This window comes from Polyodon spathula, chromosome 6, assembly GCF_017654505.1.
Source record: "Polyodon spathula isolate WHYD16114869_AA chromosome 6, ASM1765450v1, whole genome shotgun sequence".
Taxonomy (NCBI): Eukaryota; Metazoa; Chordata; class Actinopteri; order Acipenseriformes; family Polyodontidae; genus Polyodon; species Polyodon spathula.
The window spans coordinates 7,890,107-7,905,497 of NC_054539.1; the positions used below are offsets into that span (position 1 = coordinate 7,890,107).

The 15,391-nt window shown below is 41.3% G+C and overlaps 1 protein-coding gene across 5 annotated transcripts in view; it reads right to left on the reverse strand.

Moving 5' to 3' along the window:
- Window positions 1–6,365: 6,365 nt before the first annotated feature.
- tjap1 (tight junction associated protein 1 (peripheral)) overlaps window positions 6,366–15,391 on the reverse strand; it is a 63,724-nt gene continuing 54,698 nt past the window's right edge. For all 5 annotated transcript variants that reach the window (XM_041251927.1, XM_041251925.1, XM_041251926.1 and 2 more), the window contains one exon: window positions 6,366–11,271. In XM_041251927.1, coding sequence (XP_041107861.1) covers window positions 9,841–11,271 — 1,431 coding nt within the window. In that variant the 3' untranslated portion in view covers window positions 6,366–9,840. The remainder of the gene's footprint in view (window positions 11,272–15,391) is intronic.

Sequence of the window (15,391 nt, forward strand, 5' to 3'; positions counted from 1 at the left end):
AATAACACTCAGGAGATTCTGTAGCCATGTGGCAAAAAGTTTTGTGGTCTGACAACTAAAATGAGGAAAACCTGCTGCCCTCTGCAAGAAAGCTGAAACTGTGACGGAAGTTCACCTTTCAGCATGACTACGACCCAAAGCAAACAGCTAAATCTACACTGGAGTGGCTAAGGAACAAAAAGGTAAATGGCTTTGAGTGGACCAGTCAGAGCCCCGACCTAAATCCAATCGAGAATTTCTGGCATGACTTGAAGATTGCTGTCCATCAACACTCCCCAAGGAACTTGACAGAGCTTGAACAGTTTTGTAAAGAAAGAATAGTCAAATACTGCCAAATCTAGGTGTGCAAAGTTGGTAGAGAGCTATCCCTACAGACTCACAGCTGTAATTGCTGCCAAAGGTGCTTCCACCAAGTATTAACTCCGGGGTGGAGACTTATCCAATTATGATCTTTCAGTTTTATATTTTTAATATATAATCTTTTTCTCAATAAAACCTTTTTTCCCCTTAACAGTGTGGAGTATGATATGTAGATAAGTGGAAAAAAATAATCATTTAAATGCATGAAACTCTGAGGCACTGACACAACAAAATGTGAAAAATGTTCAAAGAGGTGTAGACTTTCTATAGGCACTGTATATGTGACCAGCAGCTATGGTTGTGCTCACTTAACCTGCCCTGAGAATGCTTTCCTACCCATTCTCCAAAAGCTGAATGAACCTGCTTGCAGAGGGAGAGGAGGGCTATCATTTCATATCAGCAGTGTTCATAGATAATGGTGTTCAGAGTAGGGTTTGTGGCAGTGGAAACACAGCCCTATAGAGTCTATCTATGCCATGCTGACTTTGCAGCAGATGGTGTATTGTAAAAGAATGTATCATAATTTAAATCATAAGAGGCCAGACTATAAGAAACTAAGATTCATAAGAAGGTTTGGGCAGTGCAATGAGCTGCAAAACAAAACATGAAACACTTTGTCTGTCTAGGTTGTTTTTTTTTTCTTTTTTAACAGAGCTATAGCAGAATGCTATTTTTGCTCGGTAAGATGCAGTAGACATTTATAGTCAATAAACACCATACATCTCAGCAGGTTTGTTCATAACTGTGCAAAGAAATAAAGTGCCTAAAACGGACACCAGGGGTCTCTAAAACAACAGGAGATCAACAAATAATCATGTGAACTTTTTCTATAAAGGTGAAATGAGGAGAGACAAACAGCAGGTGTTCATGATCAAAGGAAAGGGACTCATCAAACCTTTCAAATAAAGACGAATTCTAAAAAGCTGCTCACCCCATCACAAGTCGTGGGAATCTGGAGCTAACTCACTAGTAATATTGTTGAAGCAGACACCCTGGGGTCCTTCAAGAAGCTGCTTTATGAGATTCTGGAATCAATACACTACTAACAACCGAACGAATAAGATGGGATGAATGGCCTCCTCTTATTTGTAAACTTTCTTGTGTTCTTACGCACTGCCGGGACTCACTGGGTAACAACTGATGCACGTCATGTTGGCAGGGGGTGCATTATCTGAATTGATTTCGTTGATTCACGTGATGCGGCATCCATACCAGTTCTCTGTTCATGGGTATATGTGTGTGCTTCTCATTGGGCACTCCAAAATGAAAAATGTAATGACTTTAAAATACAGATTTATGAAATGACACAAAAGCAGCCAGTGATCGTTCAGGTAATAGACTTTAGTTCCTCTCCAGCTACTTCTGTTTGGGGCTTCCATATTATGGTAAACCGATCCATAGGAGACCACTCATCTATCTTCCTCACCGTCTGTGAAACTGAAAAAAGATTTATTTTAAAAGGGCACTTTCTGTTTATTAACTATTCATAACTGTCTTACTAACGTGTGTTAAAAAGCATAAAAAAAAGAACAAAACATTACTATTTGAATTGCTTATACCTGTTATTATATATTAACTACACTTAACAGTTAACCAAATAAGTGAGATTTGGGATACCCCGTTAAGATCCATGGTCACGAGACTGCAAAGTTCCTAAAAGGAGTGTCTCATGTCTGCTGTAGTTTGACATTTCATGCTAACCAAAGGAGCTCCCCCAGTAAAACCTACTTGTTTGGCAAAGTTAAACTACTGGATAGCTGCAATTGGGTCACTATATGCTCTGTGCTAAACATGATTGAATGAGACTGCACGAACTCTAAGAATTATTCTGAGGACACTGAAGTCTGATGTTCACAATCAAAATGAAAACACCACAGCACTCTACCCTCCTGGTGCAGCTCCTTGGAAACCAAAATAATACCCCAAGAAAACACGATTTATAATTAATGGGACGTCCCAGATTCATTTCCAGGTTGCTAAGCGACCGGTGCAAACCACAAACTATCTTCCAGCATTTCTTCCTGGCCTCAATCAGCATGGTCATGTATTTAATGGAAAGTGTATGTGTGGATAATACTGTATATGACGAAGCTTGGACTGCTAGATATACTGCTGTAGATGGATTGTGAAAATGAGTTTTTGCCTGCAGTTCAAGGTTAGCTCTAGTCTGAACCTAGAAATGAATATCAGTCAAACAAGGGTCATATTAAAATCTATACTAAAAATATGCTTGTGCATTATTACACTCTGGCCAAGCCCTCAGGAAGGCATTATCAGTAACATTTATTCACAAAATAACCCTGCCAGAAGTGTTGACTTTTTTATGTAACAAACTTACCATTTCTGCCTCCTCAATTCCACTTGCTGTCATATACATGTGTGTGTGCTTAAGAGAGCATTTTTAACCAACTGCAAAGCTGCATTAACTCTTCTTGATCAGGGGTGTCAAACTCCAGTTATTTTACATATTTAATATTTTTTCAAAGTCTTTTAGAGTTGGTTTTAAAAATGCACTTGATTCAAGGCACACTACCTATGAAACATTTGAGGCCTGAAGAGAGGTGTTAAATGTATCCACTTAATCAAATAATTAGACCAATTAAGTAATTGACAGCTCGGGTGGAACGAAAGCCAGAAGACACTGCAGCCCTCCAGGAACTGAGTTTGACACCCCTGTTCTTGATTATTATGATAATTCTGACAATATTGCAAGTACAGGGATGGAAAGAGAACTCCCATTGCATAGTAGTTTGATCCATTTCTGCTTTTACTTTGAGTTTTATAAGATACACCTGAGCTTGTTAGCTACATACTGGGGCTAATCAAGCACATATTAAAACCTAGAATGGGTGAAACTGCTCTGCAATAGTCTTATTTCCATCCCTGAAGTACTGTGTTGAATTAACATGTTTTCTGGAATTTTCTAATGAGGCTCACACCAGACTGCCCACCAGGGGGTGCCCTAGTGTAGTGACTGCCCTAGTGAGCCTCGTTTTCCTTTAAGAAGTTTACAGCCACAACGTGACTCTGATGCCTCAGATATGGAAAGATAACTGAATCACTTCTGCAAGCTCCCACTTCCATCTGACCCGATTAATGCAGACAATATCCTGAAGATGAAGATCAAATTCAGGGCCAGTCTCTGTATTCATGTATGCATTTTCTTTTATAAACTCCTTACATGGTAGGGTTTTCGGTTTACTAAAACGCTGCAGTAGGTCTCAGCTCCAAACACAACACACACATCCCTAACTTAATATAATGTAAAAATGAGATCTCCCTGATGTACACCCAAAAGTAAAGAGAATGTCTCAAACTGGTCTGAATCACTACTCGATATGCGGTTCTCTTGCTGTGTGATGTACATGAATATGCATCACAAAGGGGGGGTGAGGGGCATAATAAACTGTGTCAAAAACAACTTGGGATGGTTGAATTGAGTCTGGGAATCAGCCAACAGCAGCGTTATAGCATTTCTTTTTCAGGATGCAGTTAAGGAGCGTAGAGAAGGTTGCATCTGAATGATACACAGGGGACCAGTGCAGTGACAGCATCAGCAAAGTATTTGGTTTCTATCAAACCTTCAACATTGTAGGTGTGCAGCTTTGCGTGACTAACAGCTTGGCTGTAAATGATTTATTCTCCATCAGGAAGCACCACAGAAAACTGTGAACCAGTGCTCTGCTCCAGCCCCCCTGAGCTTGCTGGGCTGCTGGAAATGTGAAGTTAATGTTTCAGGTGCCATGGGGTGTTCCATACCGATCATAGCAGATGACTGTATGCTCCTGCATCAATTCACATGCATCTGCAAGTAATGACAATCACAACAGCTACAAGCATCCGCTGGGTTTTAAAACACAGTAATTAAAATGTATTCACCAGGGAAGCAGTGCAGTCTTGCGATTGGAGCTGGGGTGACTCATTGCGTGTGCGTGTGTGTGTGTGGGGGGGGGGGGGAACTGAGGTCGACTTTGTGACTCTGAACCCACTTTATGAAAATTGTGAAACTTGAGGGCAAATCAATGGAATTCACACAGGACGGAAACAATAAGGCAAATCTGGCCCTGAATATAAATGTCATTATAGACACCCTTACACATACAATATCTACATAGAACTGTTAAAGACTGCCAAGCAAAGTTTAAAATACAATGCTATAGAAAATAGCTGTATACAGGCATCAACTGAAAACTGACTATAAATACTGCCAACTATCAATTGAGAAATACTAAAAGCTTAAATTAAATGACAAATGCTTCTACCAAGTGTTACACAATATTGACACCCATCCTATGTGAAATACAGTGGTTTGCAAGAGATTAAGAAAAGGCATTCTTAGGAGTATATGACTGAACATAGTACATTTAAAATAGTTTATTTGTTTTAAAATATACAACCTCAGTTCAAAAATTCAGAAAATAAAATTAGTACAGGTTTAACAGTATTGTTTTCTTTTTTTACAAGATGAAGGGTGCAACTAGAAAACCATGGAAGCTTTCTGTTTTCATGAAAAGAAAAAGAGAAATGGAATGGAATGAATATGGGAAAAAAACAACCCTAATAACCAACAAAAAACAGTTCTATTCCTTAGGACCATAAAAGGGTCATGTTGCAATAGACATCTATGTATCCCCCTTACCATGAAGAGAAATTAAAGTCTCAAGCCCATTAAAGGACACACTTGGCATAACTACATTTACACTCACGGTGTTGTTAGTTTCCACCTTAACCAATGCATCCTAAAGAGAATGAGTTGGAAAACCTACTGGGATAAAAACTTTGGGACAATTACACGTTTTATTGAACAGGAATAAGGAGAATATTAATTTAGTGTGGCCTCTTCAATCTCTCTATTAAAGACATTCATTTTATAAATACAGCAACAAAAAAAGGGGTTAGATGAAGCCCCTATTCAACTAATTTAAGCAGTTTTTTTTCTTTTTTTGGAAAACACAAAAACCCATGTGCATCATTGGTTACATTATAATACACTTGTATATTGAAAGAATATGTAAAGTGCAATGCTAATGGCTTGGGGAGGTGGTATGGCTATAACCCATAAAACAAGTTCCTGTAAAAGAATAAGTCTACATGAAATAGAAAGATGATGTTTGTGTTGTTCCAGATTTCCATTTATTAAGAGAGTCTGGTGGGGAAAGCATCTTACATCTGCCTCATAACTTGTTGACAGCCGACGAGCATGAGGAAGATGAGCAAAACACTTTCCAGTGAAAGCTAGTGAGACGTGCGTCTTCCGAACCTCACAGAACACAATGAAATATTCAAACCCATGTTTCCACATGTGTAATACTGACAAATGTCTTTATTTTTGGCATAGTTTAAGAGAGTATAAGCAGCATATTTTAGGACATAATAAAGGAGATGCATTATTTATTTGGGAAGACAGTTCTATGTTTATTAATAGCTGACTTCATTACCTTTTTGTATAATGAAATGGAAATTCACAATATCGCACATCAGACTGCCCCGACTCTCATTCTTGAACTATCATTTGTCCTGTCAAGCTGAAGGCAATTGTATTGAATAATTAAAGACGAGGAGTGCTGTAATAGCAGATAGTGAAGACCTATGCAGAATGTAATGTCAATCAAACAGTACATTATGACTCACACCCTATAAAAAAGGGAGCACTGCATACATTTTTACTTGCTGCCTGCGTTTCCATCTTTCAGTCAATGATATGTTAAATGGCCAACAGACTCTGTTCATGTTACATGAGCAGACTTTATACACATGGGGTACTCGGAGAATGGAGGCTGAGACACGCGTCCTCTGAAACGTGCTCCTGCCAATCCATCATTTTTTGCACTGAGGATCCACAGCGAAGCCATCAGACCTATAGTGGCGGAGGACAACACAGACCCACAAGCGCCCTATCATCCACACGGGTAGCTTTTGTGCAGGGTGAACCGTGGATTGCCCTGCCGACCTAAGCTCTCCCTACCTGGGCGGTGCTCGGCCAATTGTACGGCGACCCCTAGGAACGGTCAGCAATGACATAGCCTGGATTCAAACCTGTAATCTCCAGGCTAAGGGGTGCATCCTGCACTCCATGCAGAGCTCCTGTACTGGAAGGAGCCCGAATATGGAGGTGTTTTAAACATCAAGGTATGGCAGCTGCTGTAACCCAAGCAATTTCCCAATGATTTGAATCAAATCATGGAAATTTGACTTAATTATCCCAGCATGCTCTGCGTAACAGACCAACAACAATGATCAACTCTTAAGCATGTGCTTCCTCATTTTCAAAAATCATTTAATTCCACGATCTACAACTTATAGCACCCTATTAATTCTCAAAACAGACACATCTGAAATACTGCATTATTAACACTTGCTCCTAAGAACAAAAACTTTATAAAAAGACAACCACATTGATCTTAAGACTGGGTTAAAACTGCTTAAAATGGTGCAAAGAATATCACTGGACAACAAAAAACAACTTGTTACAGAGAAGACAACTGACAATCCTTAATTACAGGAATGCTTCCCATTCACATACATTTATGGTTTGTTGTACTAACAGAAATGGGAAATAGATACCACTGTACAGTGGTGATATTAAACCTAACCATTTACCCAGAAAAGTCGCTCCATTATTTTAAGCACAACATTAACATCTCATTTATATTAAAAACAAATGTTTTTGTTTTTCATTTGAGAATGTGTTGTGGTTGTCATGATTTTACTGCAGTCATATACAGACATCAACTTATTGAAGTAAAACACAAAGTAATAGATTCACCATCTGGAGAACATTTACTCGAAGTCAAAAGACAGTTCTGAAAATCAACGGAATTAACACAAATCAACGCAGAGTAAAACATCAGGAATAAATCAACACTAAATAAAAAAATAAATAAAAGGAAGAACAACTAGAATAATCAAAGAAAATGCAAGATCAACGCTACAGGATTAAGATTATATTCCTGATCAGATAAACGGAGATAACAACAGAATTCAAAATAAAAAAAAATGTGTACTTCTGCAGAGACACAGAACACTGCAGGAAATCTTGGTACAAAACTGAACTAACTCCCCCATGAGGCAACAGTTGGTGTAAATGAACTGTTGGCTCTGGGCTTGTAGACAGGTATTTTCTGTATGGTAGACACTTTATATTCGACTCGCCTGTTATACCACAGGACTTGTTCCTTCACTCAGCAGGAAACAGTCTTTCGGTATGGGCACCAGTTCCAGTAACACTGCAGATGTAGATATAGCAGCCTGACTTGCTACTGAAAACCACTTCAACATCCATTACATGTACAGCCCAGTTGGGAAAGCAGCGCATTCATTGCTTTCTAATTGCACCACGTTTTCAGAATAATTGTGAGTGTATTTATTTTTTGTCAATACTGAAAGAAAATGGCAGTGTATGTCAAAGACCCGCAGTGTGATCGTGTGAAGTGCCAGTTCTAGTAAACAGAGCAGGCTGACAACGGGGGTTAAACCTGGCTCTCTGGTGGCTGGTTCCAAGGACCCAGATTAGCAATCTTGGGACTACCAAATGTTACCTTAGGTAAGGTAGTCCAAGACTAGAACTAATGATGGGTCTGATACCAACCCACAGTTAAACTTGCAATAAGCATCGGAAGAAAAAAACTTCATGCTGTAAATCCAATGTTTGATGATCAACTCTCTCCAAAGCCGTGACCATAAAAACACACAAAAACATACATTTTGGCAGTATCTCTACTAAAGGGTCATGTGCTGTTTATGGATCAGTCTGATCAAAGTACACTGCTGTACAACTTAAAAGTTATAGTATATTTTTATTTTAAAAACTGTACAGCTTTACACTGTTGGTCATTCAAATGAATGAACAAGAAGTATTACACATACTGGGGTGGATAAAGACCCTGTCTACGTGGGGGCAAAGTTTATTAGGACAACTGTGATCACACATTAGCTGACACACATTTACCTGCATCAGTCTGTAGTTACTTCTGTCTTACATGGGTAAAACACTACTTAGTTACTTCTGTTACAATTAAAAAATGGTAGGAAAAAAACGTGACAATTTTCAGAAACATGCGTAAGCAAGCCCATAGGAAATCAATAGGCCTGCATGTGTCCATCCCTTTGCAAATCAAGCTACAGCAATATGTTTGCTGCTTTTTATTTAGCAGTGTACAAAGCTTTTGCCAATGCAAATTAGATTATACAAAATGCAGAGAGCGAACGTCGGGATCAGCACCTGGGTTCTGATCTTTGTCAGTAAGCTGAGCAGTACTAAAAAAAAAATAAGAAAAAAGTGAAATATAAAAATACTTAGGTTTTTTTTTCCTGTACACCTACAAAACACTGCTGTGATGAAGACAAGAGAGTCACTTATACAGGTGTCCATTTTCAGTCTTTACAGCTTTGTTTGCAGTATTTTCACACAAGACAAAATGCAAATTAACACACAAGTTCAAACCTGCAATCACTAAAAACTGAAAGTGCTCTAGTAAACTTTAGCAGATTGAGAAGAAGCCTTTATAATGCTTCTTTTGCTTATTATACTTCAGTGGCAACATACTGTATTCCACAAGTTTTAAAAGAAACAAACACACACACACCTAAAGTTAATATTAAAACGGGATCACTAAAGGAACCCTGACATCTTTTCGGTCTTATCAAACACCGTAACAAGCGGATAGGCACTGCAAGTGAACAAAAGGGTCAGCTAAAATTATACTGTAAACGGCAACAAGATCCTGCAACAGCAACTCCAGACACGCTGCTGTTAACACCAGGTGGGCAGTCTCTGAGCAACTCAGACGTCTGCAACTCCCATATACTATCCAGCAGCCCAACCGTTACTCTCTCAAGTGCCCGAGGGCAACTGTTAACTGCCTTGGTTGCGGATAAATACAATGCATAAGCACTTGGGCAGTTTAATTTTTGCACAATGGGATTCCCTGGACCACAATAATCCAACGGTACCCAATAGGGCACAATGTTGAATGCACAGTGCATTGCAGAAGGATGTGAGTCATGCCTCTAATAGGGTGGAGTTTCAAAGCACCTCAAGTTTGTCTGAAGTAGTTCGATATCTAACCTATACAGTACTGAGGTATGTATGTGTGTGTGTGTGTGTCATATATGCTTTAGAACAAAAGCAGATAGATGGATGGATAGATAGATAGATAGACAGATACTTACAGGAGAACAGCAATGGACCTCTGCACTACTTTGTTTTCAAGACAGCACAAAGCTAAATGCCACCTTTATAGAATAGCAACCGGTGCTCTCCAGATAATGCTCTGAAAGCACTGAACTTATCAATGGGGAAAAGCCTGCTTACAAGTGCCACATTTTTCAATCCACATGTGGCTCATCTAGACAGGCAATACATAGATAACATGCTTCTGCTACCAGCTTCTCCTCATCCACCACAACTGGTCTGAGACCAGGTCTGAGAATTCTCTGAGACTGATCTATCATCGCCTCCCCTCTTGCTCCCTAATCCGTTTAATCCAGAAGGTTTCCATGCTCCTGTGCCCGGTTGAGGCTATCCTTGCGGTGCAGATGATGGACTCCCATTCGTTTGGGGCTCTTCTGGGGCCTGGAGGAGGCTGTGGTGGTATGATGTAGAGGTGGCTTCTCTACAAACTCCTCCAAGCTGGGGAAAGCCCTTGGAGCAATCATGGTGAACTCCTGAGGCAGGATGTCCCGCTCCTCTGTGGAGTTCCCAGTAGACCCCAAGTCCGCATACTCCTTTCTCTTCACTGCAGGGCTCGTCTTGGTTATGGATGTGGTAGCAATGGTGGTGTCAACGCTGCCACCATCGTCCTGGGTGTCTACAGCCATAAGGAGCTTCTTGCTCTCCTCCTGGGAGCAGTCAGTGGTGTAGTGTCCCTTTTTGACTCGGGACTCTGCAGCGCTGCTGTTATCTGTGTCCAGACTGGATTCACGACTGACAGTCCAGCTGCGTGCCGACGACTCTTCCCCGTCTGAGTAGGCGCCCTGCTGCTCCCCAGTCCCCCTCCCACCTCCAGGCACCATCTTAGCCTGGAAGCTCCTCTGCAGCTCATGGGCTGTCTCGCTGCTGAAGGAGGTGCGGTTGACCAGAGTTCCCTCGGAAGTCGGAGCCATCTTCTCCACGAACATGCGTTGCCAGTTGGATAGAAGGTCCTCCTCTGAGCTGGCCAAGCTGGCAAGGGCACTGGGCACAGGTGGTGGGCTACTGAAGGGGCTAGACTGGGTGGAGCGGAGGTCAGCCATGTTCTGCTGTGGAGTGCAGCGACTGCCACGACCACAACCCCCACCGGAACGCCAGCCCCCCTCGGACACCGCAGGGCTGCTGGGTACTGTCCTCTGCCGCTCCCCGTCATCCTCTCCCTGCACCAGGCTGAGGGAGATGGCCTGTCGGGTAGCATAGGTACAGTTTGGCAGCGGGCTGTTCTTTGGGATCTTCACCTTGTCGTCGGTGGAGAACTCAATGACCTTACGACCTGGGTAGAGAGGGTGGGGGTGCTGCGGGGTGGGGTACGGGTTGAGCTTCTCAAAGGAGGACAACGCTGCTCTGTTCCCTCCTTCCTCTCCTGCCGGGCTCTCTACACTGCCCTGCCGATCGCACGTCCCGTTCTGTTGCAGCTGGTGCGCTCCTCTCACCAAACCCTGCCCACCGTTCTCCTGGCCCAGCCCGTTCCTGTCAGCCTGCGGCCCAGTCATGTCGACATGAACAAAGACGTCCTCTGCCATGGGGCGCCCTGCGCTGCTGCTCGACTGGGCAGAGTTCAGCACCAGAGGCTCTGGCTTTTCCAGCACCCGGGCAATCACCGATGTGGGCACCACGTCAGTAGAAGCCAGGCTTGGGAACAACTCTGGCTTGACTTGCCCTGAATCGGGGGGACTGGTCTTCATGTGCTTGTTTACCATGTCTTGTAACTCATAAGGAAGCTGGGGAAAAAAACAAACAAAAAAAACAAAAAAAAAAACAAACAATAATTGCAGGAAGGTTTAAGCATTGTAAGAAAAACAGAAGCTTTTAGTCGTCAACTAGTAACATGTTAGCATTGAATCTACATGCCTTTCAAAATCTGTTAAGAGCCCCTTAAGCTGCAAGGGAAACCGTATAGACTACCTACCAACCTATGAACTGGAATATGACCCTATTCTCAGCAGCACAGCTTGTGACCACCAATTGCCCCAGTCTCAGCCAGCTGTAAGCTACTGTAGGCACAAGGAGTGGGAATTGTAGGGTTCCTACAATAGCTCTCCAGCGCAAAACAGGAGAGGATCAGCTGGAGAACAGAGGTAACTGCCAGCACATTACTTCAGACCTAGTAGTGTGTTGATTGAACTAGCTGAAAGGAACACCTTGTTATTAACACTATTATGAGGACCACTTGGAGAATAGAACTTCATATGCTCATGAGCATTACTTAGGATGATGATACATTAAGATTCGCCTGTACCCAAGCCACCAGTCAAATATGCGAGATGCTGTAACTGCCCTAAAATCTATTCAAGAAAAAGCAAATCATATCTGAGTCCTGAAGGTTCCTGAATACACTGCTTCTGATTGCATTAAAAATGCAAGTTTAAAGTGTAGTGCTACCGAGTTATAATGTGGTTGTCGGGGTCCATAATTAGGAGACAGCGTTATTTGTGTTTTGCCTTATGACGAATATTGGCATTTTTGTTCCCGAAATGATTTACAATGCCCACAAGCCAAATTAACATTGTAGCGGAAAATGAGGGAAGGAGACACACACAATTTGCAGGTACTCAAATCCACGGTTTATTGGGACGATTATTCCTGGCCAATTAGCCTAGGCTCCACCAAAAACAACAAACGGTCTCACATTCACACAGCAGCTTGTCTCGCTCTTTAACACAGCATTTTTTTTTCCTAGAGCAGCCCTCTTCAAAGTCAATCTTATCAAGAAAACCTTAGTTTTTCTTCATCTTTTAGTCATCCACGCAATGTAGATTCTGTAACATTAATATCTTTTAAAACTGCTGCTGCTTGCGTTTCCCCTTTTCTTACTCTGTCCACCACACCGAGTTTCATTTTAACAGAGAAAGATTTTTGTTTTTGCTGTCTGCCATGCTTCGTACTGTATATCTGGAACGTTCACCCAGCGTTTGCGAGCCAAATTGCATTATGGGGGAAATAGCAGCCACGACCTTACCATGTTATAACCAATTCCATACTATAACGGGTCACGCTATATCAGGGTAGCACTGTATTGCTCTATCACAATGCCTACTTACTCACCAGTTTCAAAAACAGCTATGCTGGAAAAAAAATTATACAAAAAAAACTAGTTTGACATTTATAGCTGTCAGACATACTCAGCAGCTAACATTTTCAATTTTCCAGTACCCTGGGTCAATACATTTATCTAATGTCTGAAAGGGTGGCATTCTATCTGAAAGAGAAGGGCCCCTTTTGCTGCTGATTTTATTCAAGATTGTATTACATTCATTCCATTAAAAGGTTAGACTGACACTCTCAGCACACAAAAATGCATCTGTATCTATAAAATCTGATTAAATAATCAAAAAAAAAAAAATGTTGACGTCTAATTTGTAGCCTTTATTTTGCGCACTGACATTCACAGGAATGAATGAAGCAGGACTGTGATCGATCGCTGGAAAATGGGCTGAGTGAGTTAGTGATTTCACAGCCCTGTGCATGAAGCTCTAACGATCCTGTTATGCAGTAATACTACACCTTTCGCTTCCCCCAGCTGGCAGGACAGTAATCAATCGAGTGTTTCCAAAACAGCCACACGACCACTACTTTAACAGCAAGGGTATGTGGTCACTGCAAATCTTTCCATTTCCCCGACTTGCAGTAAGTGCGGTGTAACATACACTGCAACATGCTTGCGTCCTGTCTCTGTTAGTTAGCGGGTCAGAAGAGAGAAATCCATACAGGGAGACGAGAGGCTTGCTAAAATCTTCAGTACCCCACCCCACACCAAAACATAAAACGATCAATATCACTTTCATGTCACAGTGGAGAATGGCAAGAAGCGTACATGCGGCCCCCCACACCCCCACCCCACAACCCCTAGGGAAAGTTCATTAGGTCCCCAATGGAAACATGAAACTCTCTTTGCTGGAACTCGCCCAAATCAAAAAGAAACTGGAAAGCTAAACAATTAGCAGAATAATAATAAAGGATTTGCAACACAATTGTTATGCTAAATAGATTATTACCTGTTTCAGGTATGATTTGGAGTAAAAGATGTTGGTTAGAGATACAATGGTTTCTATAGCAGTGCTCAATTATAATGACATGCGTGCATGATTTTGAGAATTAAGTAAATCTTTTTAGAAACAACTTGCATAACAAAAACATGCTAGAAGTATCTTAAAACTCTGCTTTATACATCTAAAAAAGGGACACTAAATGCACGGTTGCAGCTATGGTCCTACAATTCTTTAAATTTGTAAGGTCATTTATGTCAAAGCCCCTTTTCTGTGAAGCACCTTTAGTCAGATTTACAATTGTAGGAAACATCCAAACAATGTAAGCTACTTTCCAGAAACGACTCCTTCCACCGGTTAGCTTTTACCCAAAGCAAACAGCCTGCAAGGTTTATTTTAAAACTCAATTTATTAAAACAAGAGCAGAAGTAGCAAGTCCATCAAGCAGAACAATAAATCATGTTTTTTTTAAACCACTGTGTCATGCTTATTCAATCTTAAAAGGTAGCGCACTGACCACGTTTGTAATGCTTGCTTTGCAACATTGAAGCGGGGTTGTAACCTGCCATAAAAGGGAATTATCCTGAGCATTATTTATTTAGCTGTTTAACCAGGGGGTACCACTGTGAGCCCGACGGCTCGTCTCCAAGGTAATTTGAGGTCGGCAGCAGTCGGCCAGCTCTCCGAGACAGATGAGCCGTTTTAAATCAGCATAGCAGCAAAATAGTTTCATAAATCATACTGTCATCATTAGCCAATCGGCACACTACCGGAGAGGAGATTTCTGTAGCTCGGTGCTCTGTCACTACTCTGTACAGGACCGATTCAGAGAGTTTGATCTTAAAATCACAACACATAACCCTAATAAATATCTCAACAGATTCAATTAACCACTACTCACAGGTATGTTCTTAATTTTTTTATTAAGCCTTACTCTAGGTCAGGAAAATCAAAACACCCTAGGCTACGACAACATGGGGAAATTATAGCCAATGCAAATCCAACGTCTTTTAATTAGGATATAAATAGTGCACAGCGCTAGAAATGCCCTGCCAATAACTCTTATTTTAGTGCTTCACTTTTTAATAGATTTTTCTTCACTTTGGTACACATGGACACAAAACTGGGCAGCCACCTGCCAAATAGAGTACAAAATGGCCACCTGTCAGCAACCTTGTCAGTTGTTTTGGTCTATAAACATGACATTAGAAAAACTGTAAGGAGGGATCATATTGGATAGGCCAAGGTCCTTCAACAAATTCCCCCTTGCTGGCTGTTATACCTTCCAAGTCAATAACACTAGTATCCCAAGAAATTCAGTGACAACCAATACATCAACCAGACTGATTGCCCTTTGCACTGATCCCCTAGAAATCTTTCATGTATTGGTCGTTGCTTTGCTATTTCTGTCTTTGCCTCTGTGCCAAGTCTCCTTTAGGCAACTGGCTACTTATGGGTCTGCTTATTGGACTGGGTTCGTAATAATGTTGTACCCTACACTGTGAGATTAACAACGACTTTGGAATAGGTAAATTAGATAGAAAGGATGTTTTAGTCTTCCAATTGTATTGCATACCTGCAAAGAGACAGGGCTGCTCTATTGTGCTGCGCCATTTAAGAAGTTACAAAAAAGTATTTGAAATCAAAGGCTGACCTTAAGGGGGCAGTAAAAGGGTTTTATTAAGAGTATGAAAAAGGATACAGCCTTAGTTGGACATAAATAAACTGCTGACTACTGGTGCCGTAACTATTCAAAGCAATGGAATGCAATGCAAACTAGACAAGTAGCCACGAGGGACATATTTACTAGGATGGCAGAATATACTTCTGAGAGTTAATACATTAGAATAGCTTC